Here is a 20,809-nt window from a genome sequence, read left to right as displayed (position 1 = left end):
GAAATTAAGGAATTTTCAAGGTCACAGAGCTACTGCCTGATAAACACCTGGAGGTTCCCAAGACTAGGCCTTTACAAGTGGAGCCTCTCGCCCTGGGCCAACCACCCACAATGTCCCCAGAGACCCACCACAGTGGCTCTCTGAGTACCCTCGGGCCTCCCAGTCTCTGTCCTCAACCACAGGGCTGAGCCCAACCACACGGACTCACGAGACCAACCACAAGTCTTCATACCACCCTTTAATGGCCACGTCAGATGGGCTCAGATGAAACTCAAGTCCCAGCAGAGAGGGCCTCCCTCCTGCCTGATGTCCCCTGAAAAGCCCACCTACACTCCTGGCCCCTGGCCTCACTGGCAGCCTCCCAGACCATCCTGCTGCCAGTGTCAGGACTCATCTCAGCTCCTTCAGTAAGCCACTGACGGAGGCCAGCAGCTCCCGGAAGTAGCCCTCATCGTCGCCTTCTTGGAGTTCCAGGGCAGCCAGCACTTGGTACTCGGCCTGTAGGCTTCCCAGTGTCCGGCTGAGCTGGGGGTCTTGACGGTAGCGGTCCCGGCAGGTGGCCAGTAAAGCGCCCAGTGTCTGTAGCACCTTCTCACGGGCATCATGCTCAGGCAGTGCCAGCAGGTTGGCAGTGATCTCACACCAGCCCTGTTCCCGCAGGCCTGGCAGGAGGTGCACCTGGCGGTACTGCTGGAGCTTCTCTGGGGATGAATCCTGGGTCAGCTCCGCCTCCTCCTCAGCAAACATCTGCACAGCCAGGCGCCCAGTGGCAGTGGCGTGGTGGGGAGAAAATAGACAGCAGTCAGCTTGCTCTGGACCAGCCCTTCCCATGAGGGGTGAAGACATGAGGCTAAGCCACAAGGCCCAACTACTTTCTCCAGAACTCTGGGCCTCTGCGGCCCTTCTGGGAGACAGCCAAATGGACTCCTGACTGTACTGATGTTTCATCATCTACCCATCCATCTGTTCAGTCACTCTCTCATCCACTCATCAAGACACCTGTGCACAGTGCCAGGTGCCAGAGAAACTAAGTTGGAGTCCCGGTTCCTGCTCCCAGAGCCTAGCAAGAGAAGAAAAAAATTTAAAATAGCATGAAGAGTTTAAACCACACAGCATGGGTTCAAATTCCTGCTCCAAGGTGGGTATAATAGCTCATGCCTGGAATCCCAGCACTTGAAGGTAGAGGCAGGAGGTCAGGAGTTCAAGGTCATCTCAGCTACAAATCAACACTGAGGCCAGCCTGGACTACATGAAACCCCATCACAAAATACCAAAAGAAAAAAAAATCACCCTGTTCCACTAATGACTAGCTGAGTGAGCATGAACTATGGACTGGCATTTAGCCTCCATGAAGCCCAAAGCCTTCATCTCTCTTGGAGCATATTGGAGCACACAGTGAAAGGAGGGAAGAGCCAATGCCCAGCACACAATGGATGCCTGCCTCTGTGTACTGTGACCCCAAATGTCAGCTTCGTAGGTACAAGCATCATGGTCACCATTGTCCCATCTTTGGTAGTCAGTGCTAGCAGAGCTTGCGGATAAAGGAGGGTGTTACTGCCTCAGTCTTGGTTAAAGGGGAGTTGTGTGGGACAAGGGTGGAGGACCAGTGCACACAGAAGGACCACAGCAGGCCTGGGTCTGAGTCTGGGTCATGTTAGCAGGTTGTTCTGTTCAAAAAAGCCTGGGGGCCAGGCTGGGGCTCAGAACACAGAGTCCTGGACGTGCCTCTGAACAGGGTGGCTTTATGCCAAGGCATGGGGGGTTGGGGAGAGTTTGGAGAGTCACATGCTTGACCTATGTCTGTAAAGGGCAGAAATTTAGCTCCCTCAGTAGTTCCACCTTGCTGCCAGCTAAGCATCAGTTTATTTCAAACGTGAAGAGGCTGCGGAGGGTTCCCGTGTGCCCACACTAGATGTGCCTCCAAGAAGGAAGCAGGAAGCTGTGCCCTGACCAAGAACAGCGAGGACAGGCAAGTCAAGAGGGAAGCCCAGGCAAAGGCCAGGGCCTCCACGTGGCAGCACCAGGCCATGGGCCAGGGGAGGGCTTCAGGATCTAGAGACAGGTTAACAGTAACCATGTTCTCATTTTCTACAATCCCCCAAATCCTGCCAGTCTCACCTCCCAAATACATCCCATGCTCCTTGCCACTGTCTGCAGCCCCTTGTCTTGTCTCACCTCCCTCCCTCCAATCCTTTCTGGTAGCCAGTGTGCCAGCTCCAAACCCTTCACAACTTGGCATTTCTGATGAGAAAGACAACTCTCTCCAAGGGCTTGGCCCGGTCCCCCTCATACCCTTCTGGTACCCATCCTGCTAGCCCAGGGTCTGGGAAGTACAGCTCCCCCTTCCAGACACATTCCCATACAACTCCACCAGTCAGGAGTTGGCTGCTCTGAGGAGCATGTGGTCACAGAAGCAATGTAGACAGCCCTGTGCAGAGGCTAAATTAGAAATCCAGGCCTAGCTACTTCTTTTCTTTAATTAAGATGTTTCTCAGATTTGCAAGACCCAAGTGGGCTGGGTACCAAGTGTCTCCCCAGGTGGTGAGCCACTGCCATACCCCTAGGGCTCTCAAGTACAGCCATCTGAGCCCTGCCCATAGCCAAAGTCCCCAAAGGAAGTGTCTCCAGGTTTCCAGAATCCTGACAGTCAACACCATGCCAACCTGGCTCCTTGTTCCCTTGGCTGCTGCATGGCTCTAAGGCTCCATCCCACCTACTCCTTACCACCCGCCTCTGCCTTCAGTCTCACTGCCTGCGTGCCTGCACACTTGGCCCTGACCACTGCCAGTGTGTCCCCCTCTTTGCTAGACTGCAGGTTTTCAGCTGAGGTGTCATGTCCCACAGGACATCTTTTTTTGATGTGCATGTCTCTTCCATCTGTCTGCCATCCATCCATGTGTCTGTCCATCTATTTATTTGGACAGAAAGATGGACTGAAGAAATAGAGGAGGGGCCTGAACCAAACTGCCAGATGCTGACACATAGCCAAGTAAGGAGAAGCAGAGCGAGCCCAGGCTCTCACCTTCTCAGTGACCAGGTCATACAGCAGGGTGACCACACGCACAGCCAGTACTTCGGTGCTTTTCTCTTGCACCAGGCTTCTAAGGACCTGCAGGCCCCCCAGCTTCAGGAACTGCTGCTGGGCATAGGGGAAGTGGCGCAGCAGGGAGCACAGTGCAAACAAGACCTGGAGGCACAGAATAGGGATACATGAGAGCCGCCCAGATCTGCCTCTGTTCAGCCTCCACGCTTCCTGGCCCCTCCCCCATAACTCTTAGGTACAGCTGCAACCCCAGAATGCAGGATGGTAAAAGTCAAGCAGTACCTCAGCTACCTTTAGCTGCTTTTTAATTGGGTGTTTTTCCTAGCAACAGAGAAGATAATTACAACAGAAAATTGGTACCAGAGGAAAGGGGTTGTAGCTGCTAAAAACCGGACTGTGTGGTTTTGACCCATTGGAACGGATTTGCGGGAAGAGTATGGAAGGATAAGAAATCTTGGCCTAACAGACACCTTGTAGTACTGAAGGCAGAGTTTGATGATCCATGCTGGTGAGAACTGTGGTGAGAACTGAGAGATCTAAATGTGGACCTTGCAAGTGTAGCTTATGAGAGGAAGAAAGAGCTCTGTCTGGACTGGGGTAGAAGCAGTTTGTGTGAGAGGCTTGCTGCATTCTGTCTGTGTCATGAAAACTTGAGCAGGGTTGAGTTTAGAAGAAATGGCTGGTGTAAGAAGAAGGATCTGGCCCAGGTAGAAGTGGAAGTCAGGCTGGAGACCACTGCCTGCTTCGACTGCAATTCTTTGAGAGATTACTACCGTTGAGATTGAGACAGCTGGTCCTCACTGAGACAGTTGGAAAATGCTGACCCTTTTTTTTTTTTTTTTTTTTTAAGGTAAGGTCTCACTCTAGCTCAGGCCAACCTGGAATTCACTGTGTAGTATTACAGTGACTTGAACTCACAGTGATCCTCCTACCTCTGCCTCCTGAGTGCTGGGATTAAAGGTGTGCGCCACCACGCCCAGCTTGAAAATGCTGACTCTTTAGAATGTAGGGACCTGAATGAAGGTGTGTCCTGTTCTTCAAAGTGAACTTTATTTCCTTGCCCCTGGATTAACAAATTTTGTAGCTCATCTGGAACTATGGAAGTATAACAAATACAGGAAAAGGGGGTCATATGGCCATTGGGTGATGTGAGTTAGGGTTGCTGGAGTTCTTATGTGGAGGTCCAGTGGAGCCATGAGGATAAACTGTGGGTTAAAGTGGAGACCCCAGGACTGCTACTGAGATGCAATGACTATGAGACAGCAGTCAAGGACAGCTGTGGCTCAGGATGATTGTTCCTGGGCTCTGAGCAGCCCAGATGGAGGGATGGAATTGGAACTCCAGAAATTTTGTTTTGGGTCTCAGGTGGACATAGACTTCAGGTTTTAATGTTTACCCTATTTTAGACCTTGCATTAGTTCAATCTTTCCTTGCAATGCCACTTTTACAGTGTGAATGTTCACTCTGTGCCATTATGTCTTTTTTGTTTTTATAAGCTCAGTTAAGAGACCTTAAACTATATGGATGTTTGAACATGTTAGGATTGATAAAAACTATGGGAACTTTTCGAGCTGGACTGAAAGCATTATATTTTATATCATGGATGATCCTCTCCTCAGTTTATGGGGACCAGAAGCAGAATGTGGTGGTTTGATTCAGATGTCCCCTTTAAGCTCATGTGTTTTGAATGCTTGGTCTCCAGGGTGATGACAGTTTGGGAGGTGGAGGCTTGCCTGGAGGAGGTGTGCTATTGCAGGCAGGCTTAGGGCTGTTAAATCCAGCTCCCCCTTGCCAGAGCTTGGCTCATTCTGCTGCTGCTGTGGCAGAGGTGATGTCCAGCCTCTGCTCATGCCATGCCTTCCCCTGCCATCATGGAGCTTTCCCTCGAGACTGTAAGCCAAAATAAAAGCTTCTCCTCCCATCTGCTGCTTTTGGTTGGGTGCCTTGTCCCATCAACAAAAAGGGAACTCTAACTTGACTGTGAGAACTCTCTCTCAACATCCACTGGGTGATGCTCAGGTCAAGGATGGCATGCATAGAAAGTGAGCCTGTCTTTCAGACCCTGCATGGGGGCTGGGCAGGAAGGACAGACAAGAACTTGCCTTCTTCTTGGCAGTGAGAGGCTGCTCTGTGGCCAGGATAACAAGCAGCTTCTGCAGGGCTCCCCCTTCAATGGCCTCCACCTGGACCTTTGGGTTGCTGGAAGAAGAAGCACAGGAAACAGTGACTACTCTGCTAGGCACAGGATGGAGGGGGCTAAGGAGCTGATACCACACCAGGCTTCCCTGGCGAGGCAAGGAGCACAAGAGGTGGTTCCCACCTAGAACAAGCTAGAACTCAGCTAGGGAAATGGAGGTTAATGGGTGCGGACCCACCTGGGTATAAAGGCCTACAGAGCCAAAGGTCACAAGCCAGCCTGCTGCTGCTCAGCAGAAAGTGGACGGGGTGATCTAGATAATAAATTACCTCTGCTGCCGTTGGCCTGGCCACTCTGGCACTGACACTGAAGCAGCATTCAAAGGTGCTGCTCTAGCCTCCTTCAGCACTCCCATGCCAGCCTTGGGAACTCCTTCCAGGAGCCCAGGCACACCACACAGTGAGAAGTGGTCACTAACAGCCCTGCTCCCTCTAGGTGTGGAGCTCCTGGAGGCCAGGGCCAGGTGCCCTTCCTGTCCTGTTCAGTGCTCTGCCAGCAGAACACTGTGGGGGAGGAAGGCCGTGGCAAAGCACAGGAGCCACGGAGCCTCTGAACACCAAGCAGATCTCATATAGGACCATCCCGCGTCTCCAGTCAGGGCTGGACCAGAGCAGCGACTGTGACCTCATCCCCAGATTCTCCATGCTCAGCACACGGCCTGCCGCGGCATACAGCCTGCCTACAGAGAATGAACGAACACATACGCAACAACAAACAGGCCAACAACACATGTGGATGATGCCAGTTACACCTGGCATGGCCTCTGCTCATTCTGGACTGAATCCGTGATGCCATGAGAAGAAGCATTTCAGGGCTGGAGAGATAGCTTAGTGGCTAAGGCACTTGCTTACGAAGCCGAAGGACCCAGGTTTGATTCCCCAGGGCCCCCACAAGTCAGATGCACAAGGTGGCACATGTGGCACACGCACCTGGAGTTCGTTTGCAGCGGCTGGAGGCCCTGGCATGCCCCACTCTCTCTCTCTCTCCTCTGTCAAATAAAAATGAAGCCAGGCGTAGTGGTGCACCTCTTTAATTCCAGCACTCAGGAGGCAGAGCTAGGAGGATCACTGTGAGTTTGAGACAACCCTACATAGTAAATTCCATGTCAACCTGGACTACAGTGAAACCCTATATAAAACAAATAAATAAACAACAACAACAATAATAATAATGATAATATTTTTTAAAAAACAGATGAAGCATTCTAAGCCCAGCCCTCCTGGGTGAACAAAGGAGGTTCTCCATTAGGCAGGATACCAGGCAGGGGCCATGGCTGCAAAGACAAGCTAAAGGTACCCTTTTGCAGGTCCCTCCTTCTCTATTTTAAAAAATAAAAAGTGGTTTTTTTTTAAAGTTTTTTTCTTTAAAAAATAAAGTTTTTTAAATTTATTTGAGAGTGACAGAGAGAGACAGAAAGAGACAGAGAGAGAGAGAGAATGGGTGCGTCAGGGCCTCCAGCCACTGTAAACAAACTCCAGACATATGCGCCCCCTTGTGCATCTGGCTTATGTGGGTCCTGGGGAATCGAATCAGGGTCCTTAGGCTTAGCAGGCAAACGCCTTAATGGCTAAGCTATTTTACCAGTCCTCCTTCTCTATTTTTGTTTTCAGGGTTGTTTATTGTTACTGTTTGTTTTGGTGTATACAGTGTGTATATGTATGTGAGTATGGAGTATATGCATGTATGTGTGCAAATGTGTATAATCCATACGCACATGTGTGGCACCAGCATGACATTAGGTACCCTCCTCTATCCCTCTCCGGCCCCATTTCCTTGAGTCTGGATCTCTCACTACACCTGGACTTTGCCACAGTAGACTGGCTAGCCAGCAAGCCCCAGCGATCCTCCTCTTTCTGCCTCCTCAGTGCCCGGTCTATAGGCATGTGCAGCAATGCCCAGCTGTTTATGTGGGTGCGAGGGATCCCAAGTACCCGTGCGTGTGCAGCGAGCGCTCTTACCCACCAAGCCCTCCCCATGGCCCCTGTTTTGTTTTGAAGCAGGGTCTTACCATGTAGTCCAACTTACTACAATCTTCCTGCTTCAGTCTCTCAAGTGCTAAGATTATAGACATGTACCATGGTCCCTGCCTTCTATAATCACATCAATGATGAGTTATGGAGCATATGCCAAGCGCAGAATCCTGTGGGGTCAGATTCTCAAGAAAGACCAAAATTTCACAGTCAGACCACCCCCACCTGCTCATAAGAACAGCAGAGGCAGACTAAGGTTCAGATGGTGACAGTCACGTCCACCCAGACATGATCACAAAGTATGCTAAGTCTCTGGCTGACTTACCTTTGTCACAGAGGCCACCAACAACCCGGAGACACACCAAAGCAATTGTCCCTCCCAAACCCCAACCTCTAGCCAGAAGGCTTTCTAGTACCCCTAACAGTGTTGCAGGTGTAGAAAATCAAGAGTTGACTCTTGGTCAGTCCAGAAAAAGGCGCAGGCAAGTAACAGGAGAGAGAGTATCCTCAAGTGTGGCCTACCCCACAGCTGGTGTCAATCCTGGCTGCATGGAGTGCAGAGGAGCCAAGTCATTCCTAGAAACGGCCTGGCCCTCCTGTTCCTACTAGGAACTAACTTCACGGTTAAAAGCAGACCTAGAACACATGGCCTCCATCCCTCTGCATTCCAGCACCCTCTCCCCAGAAAGGATGCTGCCTACCCCATGGTAGCTCCACTGCAGTACCTGGAGTCTGGAGGGGAGCTGGAGTCACAAGGGAGGGCAGGCTGACAGCTCCCCTCCAAACAGGCAGGCATCTCAGTGTGGGGCCTCGGTCAGAGTCCCCCATCCTCTGCCTCCCTGACTTGAGGCAGGCAGCCGTTTCATCAACAGAGGAGCTAATTAGGGCTGGTCTGCCATCATGTGCCGGCACAACACTCACGCAGCTGGCAGGGTCTACCAAGAGATGACTACTGAGAAGTTCACACAAACATCAAATGCTGTCTCCCAAAGAAGGGGGACTGTGAAGCCCTACAGCACATCAGCCAGAGGGAGTACCAAGGTACTCATCCATCCCCACGGGCCCTCTCATGGTAGCATGCATCACCACAGCACCCACCATCATGGCTCTGTGCCAGAGTGCCTCCATCTTGTAGAGCAGAAGCCAAGCAGAGAAGCTCTCATGTTCCCCAAGCAGCAGCTACCTGCAGCCATGTGCCCACAGCCCACTGGCCCTCTCACAGGTAGGCTCATTCTCTCCCCAGGTAGGGAAACCCATTTAGAATAGAAAGGAATGGAATCCTATGATGCAAAACAGAAAAAAAAAAAAAGACCACTTGAGGATCTCTTTTGAGTTGCTAAAACCACTTTTTCATCTCAGCACAGTTCACACATGATCTGTGGGGCAGGGCACAGTCCTGGTCACCAGGGCCTGGAGGGTGCTTGGCCTTCCCACATGTCCACACTGCAAGAGGTGCCTCTCCCCCATGTGCTCACTTTAAGGATTCCATAAAACAACCTCAAACGGCCTACTGGTGCTGCCACATCAAAGGATTGAGGAAAAGCAGGAGGGTGGGAAAGAGTGGGTCTGAGTCTCCAGATGACTTCTAGTCCATCCTGACAGGAACAGACAGCAGAGCCAGGGGCTTTCTGCACAGTCTGCTCTGGACAGACATTACCTGCTCCCAGAAAGAGGCCACCTCTCCCAGGCAGTCAGCCATAGGCCCTCAATGCCCATGGACATGTGCTCTGGGGAAGATGCTCAAGTAGCTCAGAGGGAGGTCTACGGATGTGCAAGGGCCAGGGGCTGGAGGACTGTTGGTGGGAATCCTGTGAACGGTGGCTGATAACCTTGGTAAGCCCCTTGATGATTTGCTTAGCTAGGAGGCAGTTCAAAGACTATCTTGTGTTAGAGACAAAACGGCTCACAAGTATCCAAAGGCTAGCCCATCTTTTGCAGACACACCACAATTATAGTGGGTTCACTACGTAAGGTCTGACCATATCCTTGAGGACAGTTCCACTCAGCCCAGGTGCCTCAAGCACATGCACACCTGTCCCACCCTTCTCAGTCCACGGGTTCTGTACCACAGCTTCCATCCAGGCCTGGAGAGGGCCAGTCATGGTGGCTGGAAGGTGGGTGTCCTGACAGGGGTATTGAAAAAAAGCAAGAGCCTGGCTTCCCTCCAGTGATGATCACTATCACTAGTGTCTTCAAAGTCCACAGAAGGACATTAAGAATGTAGTTCACTTCCAATGTGATACATGAGAATGAGCCTTGTTCAGAGCTAAGCCGGCTGGACTGAATAAATACCACTGGCACTTGGATGACTGGGGTGTTCACAAGCGGCAGGCATGTCAGCTGTCTGTGTGCAGAGGGACAGCAGCAGCTGCTGCTCTGGGACTCTTATGGGAGGTGGCAGGGAGTGGGAGCCTCACAGAATTGGAAATGATTGCATTTGCAAAAAACAAAACGTTCACGTCAAGGTGACAGCAATATGGGCGGTCTGCCAAGGGTCACTGGCTATATTTTAGCTCAGGCAAGCAAGTGTCTGGGTAAGAGAGGGATGGAAGAGCTGGCCTTAGGATCGCAACCAGGCCATGCGAGAATACACATGAGAACGCTGCCTGATACAGGTCCTGGGCCCACCTTGTTCTATCTACGACCCTCAGAACTGGCTGCACATTTTAGCTCAAGTACAATAAGGAAATGTGGACCCCCTTCAAAGATTATTAGAAAGTGCAGCATGGCAAGAGGCCAAACATGAGCCCTTTGGAGTGCTGGGTCCTGTGTTCCTGCACAGGTCCAAGGGCTACCACCGTGATCTCAAACTTACTCAGAAACGATGTTGTGGTGGTTTGAATGGAAACTACTCCCCCAGGCATCAAATGTTCATGATTAAGCTTCCTTCCTTCATCTCCAGCTGGTGGAACCTTGGGGAGGTGCAGCCCTGCTGGAGCAAGTGCGTTGCTGGGGGCGGCATTGGCGTTAATTAGCCCAGCCCTACTGGGCGTTGAGAGCAGGCTCACTCAGCGGCTGGGGATGTGTGATGCTGTGAGCGGGCTGCCAGGTAAAAAGCACTCAACAGCGAGCAGCACAGGCAGGCAGGCATGTGAAGTACTGTGTTCTCTCAGAACTTCTTTATATAAAATCCTCCACCGGAAGGGGCACCTGCTCTAGGGGAATGCCTTACTCCCTCAGTTCTACTTCCTAGAAACACCCTCACAGACTCACCAATGAGATACTAATCTGATTCAGTTGACAAGAGAATTTAACCATCTCAAGTTGGAACCTTGCTAGAGGTGGCGAGTTGCTGGGAGTAGACCTTAGGGCTAGTTAGCCCAACCCACCTGCCAAAGCTAGCTCACTCTTGCTCCTATGATGTGAGCAGGAAGGATCCCATGCTTTCTCCACCATGATGCTTCCCTTTCAAACTATAAGCCTAGAAGAAATCCTTTCCTCCTATAAGCTGCTTCTGGTCAGGAGTTGTGTCCCAGCACCAAACACGTAACTGCTATTCATGCTCGAGAGATAATCAGAACAAGGACTGAGAGGTAAATGTGAATCACCGGAAAAGGCAGAGCTCAGGACGGGACGTAGCGGGAGGTTGACAAGTTAGCTTGAGCCAGCAACACTAAGGTGAAACCCTGATGCAGAGCGTGCATCTACCAGACTCTGGCCTCTGGGCGTGTGCATGGAACACTGTACGTACCCAAGAGGAATGTGCTTTCTCAAGGGGAAAATATTCCTTCTCTTCATTGTGTGTGTGTGTGTATCTGTATGGGGATGCATGTGCTATGCATGCCAATATGTGTATAGGCACACGTGTGTGTAGGGCAGAGGTTGACTTCCTCAGTTTCTCGCCACTTGATTTTACTAAGGCAGGGTCTCTCACTGAAACCCAGAGCTCACTGACTTGGTTAGTCTAGCCAGCCAGCTTGCCCCATGGGATCCCCGCTTGCCCTCTCTGGAGTGCTAGCATTACAAACAGGCCACCATGCCCACCTGGAACTTAATTAGGGTACTGGAGATCCAAACTCCATAGCAGAGCAAGTGCTTTCTCCATATATCCATTTCTTTAGCCTTCTTCATTGTCTTTACAGAGAGAGAACTGCCAATGTTCTGGAAAGTTCTGAGAAGATGTCATGCAGTAGTGCAGGGAGACATCTCTGGGGTGGTGTGGCCAAGCTGAACCCTGCACAATCCTGCCTCATGAAGCTGTGTGAAACCTCAAAAAGAAACAAACACCTGGCCTACAATAACAGCTTTTTACCACCTGACCACATGAGAAGCACAGGGGCCCCTTATTAGTTACACGAGGACCTGAGGTGGGCCCCTCCTTGACCCCTTCAAAAGCAGTCCCCATCAGAAACCATTCACTTAACCAAGTATGGAGCAGCAGGTGCTCAGTGCTGCTGCTGCTTGCTTTCTCTTCCTCCTCCTCTGTCGTCGTCACCGTTGTCTTCTCTCTCTCTCTCTCTCTCTCTCTCTCTCACACACACACACACACACACACACACATACACACACATAGGAATAGATGAAAGGGGGCTCTAGGGGAGCTTAGCAAATCATCTTCCTACAGATATTTGGTAGCTTTCACCCTAGCTTGGAGCACTTTATTTTCCTTCAGTCATTCACGCTGGGTACTATACACATTTCAGAAAAGTAAACCAGACATAATGGTGGGCACTTTGGACTGAGGCAAGAGGATCATTTGGGCTCAGGAGTTCAAGACCAGTCTGGGCAACATAGCAAGAAACACATCTCAGGGCTGGAGAGATGGCTTAGCAGTTAAGCACCTGCCTGTGAAGCCTAAGGACCCCGGTTCGAGGCTCGACTCCCCAGGACCCACGTTAGCCAGATGCACAAGAGGGCGCACGCATCTGGAGTTCATTTGCAGTGGCTGGAGGCCCTGGTGTGCTCATTCTCTCTCTCTGTCTATCTGTCTTTTTCTCTCTCTGTCTGTTGTTCTCAAATAAATAAATAAAAATAAACAACAAAAAACAATTTTAAAAAAAGCACATCTCAAAAAAAATACAGAAATGTAATAATATAGAAAAGTAACTTCAAGATGAATCAATTAGTAACGTTTACTATTGCTTGTCTTTTTAATACTTTCATTTGTCTATTTGAAAGAAAGAGGCAGAGAGAGAGAGAATATGGATGTGCCAGGGCCTCGAGCCCCTGCAAACAAACTCCAGATGCATGTGTCACTATGTGCATCTGTCTTAGGTGGTGTTGGGGAATCAAACCTGGGTCCTTGGGTTTCACAGGCAAGTGCCTTAACTGCTAAGCCATCTCTCCAGCCCCTGCTATTGCTTTTCTATCCTTCCTCCACACTTCCCTCCCTCCTGCCTACTCTCATGTTACTGTCAGTGTCAAACCCAGGAGCTTGCACAAACTACGTAAGCATGCTTCTACTAAACCCCTCTCTACAAATATTCACAAGAACTTTTCTCAAAACATTTGAAAGAGATTTTTCTTGGGAAAAGTACCCTTTTACTCCTAAACAGATTAGAATGTATTTCCTAAGAACATATATAGTACAAGTCCCAGATCAGGAAACTAACACTGAAACAGTAATTTATATATTATCAATGTCAGATTCACCAACTGTCCCAATAATATCTTTTTTAGAAAAATCATTCTGGGGTGGGAGCTGGGAGGTGGCTCAGCAGTTAGGTGCTTGCTTGTAAAGCCTAAAAGCCCACAATCAAATCCCCAATACCCAAATAAAGTCAGATAAACAAGGCAGTGTATGCATCTGGAGTTTGTTTACAGTGGCTAAAGGCCCTGGTGTGCCCATTCAATCTTTCTTTCCCCTCTTTCCGCCCCCTCTCACTCTCATAAATCAATCAATCAATAACTTTTTAAAATTATCTTGGTCCCAGGTACAGTCCAGGCTCACACGATGAAGTGAGTCGAATGTCTCTTTGTTCTCCTTTACTTACTCTGTCTTGTCTTGTATGACATTTAAGGGTGTAGGCCACTTGCACAACATCCCTCAGTTTGGATTTGTCTTATGATTAGATTAATGCTAGCCATCTTGGCAGGACTATCTCAAAAAACAATGTTGTTTCTTTCTTAGCATATCGTGTCAGAGGGCACAAGATGTCAATCAGCCCCACAACTGATCATGTTCATTTTGAATATTTCACTATGGGTACCTCCCAGGTTGTTTTACTATAAGGACACTATTTAAACTTTTAAAATTAATAGATATTATATGGACACACTGAGATGGTAAAGCAATCTGTTTCTCATCAAATTCTCACCCACTAGTTTTGGCATCCACTGACAATACTTGCCTAATTACTACAATGCTATCAAATGAGGACATCCAGACTCCATCACTTCTATTGTCACTTGTTGGCACTGTGCTTAAAATAACAGATCTTCATCCATTCATTTATTCATTCATAATATCATGGATTCATAAATTCTTTAGTCTATAGAATATATAATTCACTTTATCATTATTTTGCTGCTTAAATTATCTGAATTAATCATCAGTGCCTTTTCATACTGGCTTATCTCTTTGTACTTCATCACTTTCTGGCACAAAATATTTTTACACAAGATACTATAGTAGTCCTTTTCCAAGAAGCACTTGTTTGGGTCACGTTTTTAAAATATAGATTCTTTTAAATCCTGCCTTACATATATTAAACTAAACTACAGCCTCAGAAGATGTGGCTCTAAAGCCCCGCTTCTTTATGAGTGCACCCTGTGATTATGTTCTGAGAACCAGCCTCATCTTTTATTTTTTAATTATTGTATTGTATTTTTGAGTTAGGGTCTCACTATGGCTAAGGCTGATCTGGAACTCACCCTGTAGTTCCAGGCTGACCTTGAACTCACAGTGATTCTCCTACCTCTCTCAGTGAGTGCTAGGATTAAAGGTGTGGGCCACCAGCCTGGCTTCAGCCTCATCACTGATCCGGTATGCCATCTCTGATAACTTGCTGTCCAGTACTTAAAGACTAGAGTAGAAGGCCTTAATGGGGAGAAGCTAGAGGCTCATTTATTCAGAATCATACTCTTGGCCTCAAGTTCCTTTTAACCATATTTGTTTTTCTCTTGCTAGCAGGAAGCCCATTCTCCTTAGATGATAAAGCAGAGAACAGAATAAAAAATGAGGTCCCTCACTACATGGTATCATCTGACTAAAGCAGGCGGCCTCAGTGTCCTGTGTGCCGTTCGTCCCTTGTGCTCTGAACAGTAGTCGCTCAGGTCCCTTTGCTGTTCTTCCCCATCTCCCGGTCTCACCTATCTGGCATTCCTCACAGTGTTCTAAAAGGTTTCTACCCTTCCTCTCTATTTGAGCCCTTTTATCTTCTCCAACAAAATCTCAACTCTAGCTGGTCCTGTGCAGCCTGCAGGTCTCTTTAGGTCTCTCCTCTCTAGCTCCTGCAGTAATCACTCGTGACTCTATTAAGCACATTTCAATTTTCAGACTATGAGTCATCCTTCCTTTCAAAGCTCTTGTTCAGACATCCTATCTACTTTTCTCGAGGCCCTCTAAAATCTGCTTTCACAAAAACTCAATAGTCATTCTGTATTCCCCTTGACTTCTCCAAGCATGGTCACTTTCTGTTAAGACTCCCCAAACTCTTGCTTCACCAAACAAATTCTTCTTATTGTTCAGAATATGATTTCAGAGGGGCTTCTTTTCTTTTTTTTTTTTCTTCCTTTCTTTCTTTTTTTCAGTTTTTCAAGGTAGGTTTTCATTCTAGTCCAGGCTGACCTAGAATTCACTACGTAGTTTCTCAGGGTGGCCTTGAACTCAAGGCTCCTACATCTGCCTCCCAAGTGCTGGGATTAAGGCCATGCCCGGCTTGGCTTCTTTTCTTTATTGTTTCCTTAACCTCCTGAGAGATAAAATTGTCAGAAAAGTGAGTTAAGCATTTAATCAAGGGGGTGCTGGGAAGATGGCTCAGCAGCTGAAGGTGCTTACTTGCAAAAGCCTGTCAGTTCAGGTTCAATTCCCCAGAAATCATAGAAAGCCAGATGCAAAATGTGATTCATACATCTGGAGTTTGTTTGCAGTAATAAGAAACCTTGGGGGCTGAAGAGATGGCTTAGTGGTTAAGGTGTATGCCTGCAAAACCTAAGGACAATTCAATTCCCCAGGTCCCATGTAAACCAGATGCACATGGTGGTGCATGTGTCTGTAGTTCGTTTGCAGTGGCTAGAGGCTCTGGAGTGCCCATTCTCTGTCTCTCTTTCCCTCTCTGATTTAAAAAAAACAAAACAAAACAAAACAAAACATTATTTAAACAAGGGATTGGGGATATAGCTCAGTTGGTAGAGTTCCTGCCTACCACACATGAAATCCTGAGTTTGGGGGCTGGAGAGATATATCCACGTAAAGCCAGATGCACAAAGTGGTGCATGTGTCTGGAGTTTGTTGGCGGTGGCAAAAGGCCCTTATTCGCTCATATTCTCTCTTAAATAAATAAATGAATTGGTTAATTAACTTAGAAAGAAAGAAATCCGGAGTTTGATCCCCAGCACTGCATAAACTGGGCATGGTGGCACATATCTGTAATTCCAGGTCAGCCTGAGCTAGAATGAGACCCTACCTCAAAAAACAACAAACAAACAAACAAACAAATTCTAGTGTTTTCAAGCTATGTGACTAAGTATCTAAATCTATCAGGACTTCAGTTTCTACATTTGTAAAATGGAATTGTTGTGGGTGATAAAAAAAATAAAGCTAAAGGAAGTCCTTGATCAGAATAACAGTGGTCCTATCACAGCAGATTATCCTATTTAACCAAAATCATTACATTTACTTTTGTGAAGAGACAAAATGCTTGGGTATTCAGGCTTCTCAAAAGCAGGAGGGGCTGCCTCTGATGGGAGGGGGGACAAAAAATATACCACTGCCACTAGTGGCCCTACATTCTCATTCTCAGCTCCTGGAGCTGGATTGTCAAAGACAGTATGAGAGAATTCATGGGGGAGAAATGTAATTAACAAACTAAAGGGAGACATAGGGAAGAAGGATCAAAGCAGCTAATTAGAATGGGCTAGAGGGAGACCACAGGATAGGGAACAGGGAAGAGAGAGGGCTAAAAAGAATTATCTGTGGCCTATAATTATTCCAAGAATGTCTGTGTAATTGTCTCGGGGGTGTGAGGGAGGAAAGGTAGGAGTAACAAGGTTAAGCAGAAGAAAATTTAGGCTAAAGCATATGGGAGATTTTTTTTTTTTCCCACACTGAGCTTTATCAAGTTTATCAGAAAGCCCAGAGAGGGTGTGATTTTAGGTCATTTCTACCTGTTGGTTGTCTCGTTCCCACAGGTACTGATAGCTGGGGGAAAGCACAGCAGACCAGATCCTGCAGGGCAAGAAGGCCTCTAGGGAAACCATAGTCAGTCCTTTCTCCAAGCTGCAGCAAAACATCCTAGCAGGCTATGTGTGGCTCAGAAGGGAGAGCCTCACTCACCCAGATCTGGCTCTCAACCACTTTAAGATGTGTGCTGGGCAACCAAACAGCCCCCTCCCCAACTTCCTAGCCCCTCCTCCTCCTCAATAAGCATAGTATATATGTCACTGTGGGAAAAATCATCTTAGTGGGAGCCAATGGAAACAAGCACAGCCTATTTTGCTTTTGCTACACAACTGTAGAAATGTTTATGAATGAGCCATCTCTTAATAGCAAAAGAAAAAGCAATGATCGTGGGATGGTCTATAGCTGAAAATGACAACATTCAACTGCTTCGTTTACGAAATTTGGAAGTCGTATAGACTACAAATTTCTCTGCTATGCAACATACATAACAAGCCCCAAAATATCCTTTGTTTGCTGAGGCTTTGCTCAGATATTTAAGGTTTCTGACAGTTTAAATATGGTAAACCATCCAATTATTTTGCTTCATTGGTATTTGGAAAGATCATTTTGAACAATGAGTTCTAGTTCCAGAAGGCAAGTGTGGCATGAGGTCTTGGGCTTCCCATGGGGCTGGATCAGCATGGCCTTATTGGCTAGGGCTGGTCGTGAGGATCCCTGGAAGCATTGTGTTCATGTTGTAACAGGGGAGGACACTGGGCAGGGTCATTCTGTGGACTCTCCAGCCTGGCACAACGGTTTCCAAGGTAACACTCCAAGTTACGAAAGGTGCAGAGGGTTAACACAGGGCCTTGTATATGCTCCATCAACAACTCTACCCCTGAGCTTTGCTGCCAGCCCACAGCTTCCTCTGATACAGGAAGGGCCTGACTTTGCCAGAGCCCTTCAGCCTGATTCACCAAAGGCTAGAATGAGGACCTAGAAGGAAACCAAAAATACTTAAGCACTTTTTGGTTCAGGAACATGCTATTTGTCTGTGATTCTTTGTTCAGTCAGCTGGTCCACAGATAATGACTGTGATCAGTATACAGCTAAGCATCTTTTGGGCCATAGCAAGAAATAATCCTTGTATCTATTAGGCAAGATGCAACCACGAGAGATATGGAGGGAGGGAGAGGGAGGGAGGAATGGACGGAAGGAGAGAATCAATCACTGTGTAAGAGGGTCACCTGAACCATGGAGGGCTCACCCAGGAAGATATAAATGAAGAATGCTTTGGCAAAATCAAAAGTTATTAATTAAGATAGAAGAAAACTCAAAATTCTGTGTTTTTCCAACATGAAGTCTGATACAAATCTTTTGTTTCCCCCAAAGAAAATATTAAAAACTCAACTTCCACAATCCCTCTTAACACTGACTCTGATAAATCATTGAAGGGTTTTCTGCTGGAATCAGTCTGATGACAAAGAAAAAGTTATAAAAATAGTGAATGTCAAAATGTAAATGGTTTATTTAAGATTCAACAATTGTTGCTGAATCAAGCACGAAATCTCTGTGGCCTGAATAGCAAGGGAAATAAAAGGCTTGCCGATTTAGTATTAGGTACAGACTGTCTGGCTGAATTTTAGATTATAACTTAAAAGAAAAACACATTAAACCAGTTCAAGTGTGAGCTGACATATACATGCCAGGTTTTCAGCTACTTGCCAATAAGACAAGGACGCAGCCTGAGTGGGATTTTTACATGCCACAGTTGAACAGGGCTCTGTTCCCCATTCCTACTGCAGACCCACGCCCAGGATATTAGGGCAAGGCCTGAAGCAAGGAGAACTCTAGAAGAGACTCTAGAGAGCCACAACCAACCTCCCAGATCATTCCTACAGTAACGAGGCCAGGATGGGAGTGGAGAAGTGTCAAATGCTAGGCCTTGTTTGTCAGACACTTTTCATGAGCTACAGTGGCACTCCTGCTCCCCCATATCTAGTTCAGCCTCACTGACCCATAGAGCCCTGGAATCTAGTCTTCTATGCAGGTTTGTAGGGTGACGAGCAAGAACATTTGTCTACTTTCTTGCCCATAAGTGCTTAAAATGCTACCATCTATGATTTGTTTCTTTGAGACTTAAAAGACCATTCTGTCTTTCAGGGTGCCCTATTAAAATACCACTACCTCTAGGCTAGGAGGACCAGTCACATGTAAGTGCGGTGATCACATAGTGTATTGCCCCAAGTGGGACATTAAGAATGAAAAATGGTGCCATTAATTACCACACTGGGCTAAGAGGCATAAGGAGAACATATGGTCACTTTATGTATATGGCTTTCTGCTAGGCTCTATAGAAGACAGGAAGTTGAATAAAGTACTTCCATGGAACCTAGACCCTGAGTCAAGGGGCCTGGAAATTGGCCAAGGCTGGGCACATATGGAGAGAAAGTAGGCCCCAAAGAGGGAAACTTCAGTCAGCTCTGAATTTGAATCCAGACTTTCTTTTGGCATGACCTTGAGGCAGGTTTATTAACTTATTTGCACAAGTCTCTACATCTGTAAAATGAGAATTACTTAATGAAGTCCTTGAGAGGATTGAATGAAATACCAAAGGGGCATCTGGTGTGGGGGTACTTTTGATTTTTTTTGTTGTTCTTGTTTTTCAACGTAGGGTCTCACCCTAGCTCAGGCTGACCTGTAATTCACTATGTCGTCTCAGGGTGGCCTCAAACTCATGGTGATCCTCTTACCTCTGCCTCCGGAGTGCTAAGATTAAAGGCATGTACCACCATGCCAGCTACGCAGTTTTTAAAAGGGTAGACAACTTTGCTTATCCTCATCCAGAAGTAACTCTTGGGCTAATCCGTGGCTAAGCAGGCTCTTTTATAGCAGCTCACAAAGAATGGACCAGGTGACTAGGCTGCTGTCCTGATGCCACTTTTCCTGGTCTGTTTTCACACACAGACCCAGCCCATCTACTACTATACAATCTTTAGGTCTTAGTGGCAAATGCCATCTACCTGTACCTTTAGAGGAGACCACATGTAGAAGTGACTTTCCAGTGAGTAAACCCCATTCTGATGGCCCAGGGCAATGCTGTCTGGGAGGCAGTAGCATAATCTCAACATCCTCTGGGGCAGAAATGTGAAAAAAAAAAGGGGGGGGGGATGGTTCTCAAAGTCACAAGGAAGATGACTTCTGAAATGCCTCCATTTTATAGGCCCTGAGTGCTTCCCAAATGTCAGCTCATATCATGACAACTTACCAAGACAGGTACCATTATCCCCATCTTATTATCCTACAAACTGAGCAACAGAAAATGAAGGAATTTTTCTAAAGTCACATAGCTAATAAGGGGCAGCATTATGGAATCCCAAGCATGACAGCTCACAGATCCAGATTCCAGTGGGCCTACAGTACAATGCCAGGACGCCAGGCTTCGTCCCCACAGAAGTGCTGTCTAGAGTGTCAAGCTGATGGGGCAAGTAGAATCACTGCACATCACGTTTCACCTGCGGTGCTGCTGCCAACATCCTCCACCACTTAATTTCAGAGCTTGACCCAGAACAGAGAGGAAGAGCCATCTTTCCCCTGGTACTCTGCTCCTCAGCTCTAGGACACCTAGCTTAAGGCAAAGGAGACAGCAAGTGGTTTTCCAAGTCTGCTGTCTGGCCAGCAGCACCCGGAGTCTCTGAAAAGTAGGCAGAAATGCAAATGCCCAGGCCTCATGCCAGCCTCATGGATCAGAAACAGTAGGAAAGGGGCTTGGCCATCTATACTTCAACTAGCCTTACGTTCTGATGTGCCTTGGTCTGAGAACCACTGGCAAGGGTACCTCTGGACAGACAGCAAGCTAGGCTCTCTCACACTGTAGCCGGCAAAGGCTGGCTTCGGGGGCCTGCAGCAGAGCCCAGTTTTTGCAAAGAGAACAGGCTGTAAGGGCCACTGCCAAGAACATGAAAAGCTCCCAATAAAAACTGGACCTCCATGGGCACACTGATCAAAATACAATAAAGAAGAAAGTGAGGAATCTGACAAAAGGAAAACGTAGCTTCAGTGGGGGACAAAATACAACAATCTTCTGTGCAGATGAGAAGCATAAAAGGGATGTTAGATGTTCAAAGAACCAAATGTTGAAACGACAAGAAAATAAAAGAATAAAGACCAAATGTGGACATCAATGCCACATGGGCCTCAGTCTAATGATGGCAGTAGCAGGGAACAGCACTGCCCCCGCCCCCAAAAAACTAGGTACCTTCCCCCCACTCCTGACATAATAGCCTATACAAGTAGAGTCTTAAGGAAAAAAATAGCAGCAATTAGTCCTTGAATCT

General features: G+C 47.6%; 1 protein-coding gene across 3 annotated transcripts in view; it reads right to left on the bottom strand.

Moving 5' to 3' along the window:
* Positions 1-225: 225 nt before the first annotated feature.
* Positions 226-20,809, bottom strand: part of Sil1 (SIL1 nucleotide exchange factor) — a 359,491-nt gene continuing 338,907 nt past the window's right edge. For all 3 annotated transcript variants that reach the window (XM_045132285.1, XM_045132284.1, XM_004652447.2), the window contains 3 exons: positions 5,146-5,242; positions 3,023-3,187; positions 226-747 (listed from right to left, as the gene is read on the bottom strand). In XM_045132285.1, the coding sequence (XP_044988220.1) occupies positions 391-747; positions 3,023-3,187; positions 5,146-5,242 (619 nt within the window). In that variant the 3' untranslated portion in view covers positions 226-390. The remainder of the gene's footprint in view (positions 748-3,022; positions 3,188-5,145; positions 5,243-20,809) is intronic.

The sequence above is a fragment of the Jaculus jaculus genome, chromosome 13, assembly GCF_020740685.1.
Source record: "Jaculus jaculus isolate mJacJac1 chromosome 13, mJacJac1.mat.Y.cur, whole genome shotgun sequence".
Classification (NCBI taxonomy): domain Eukaryota; kingdom Metazoa; phylum Chordata; class Mammalia; order Rodentia; family Dipodidae; genus Jaculus; species Jaculus jaculus.
The sequence above is the reverse complement of the archived record's forward strand: the minus strand, read 5'-3'. Positions and strand labels throughout refer to the sequence as shown.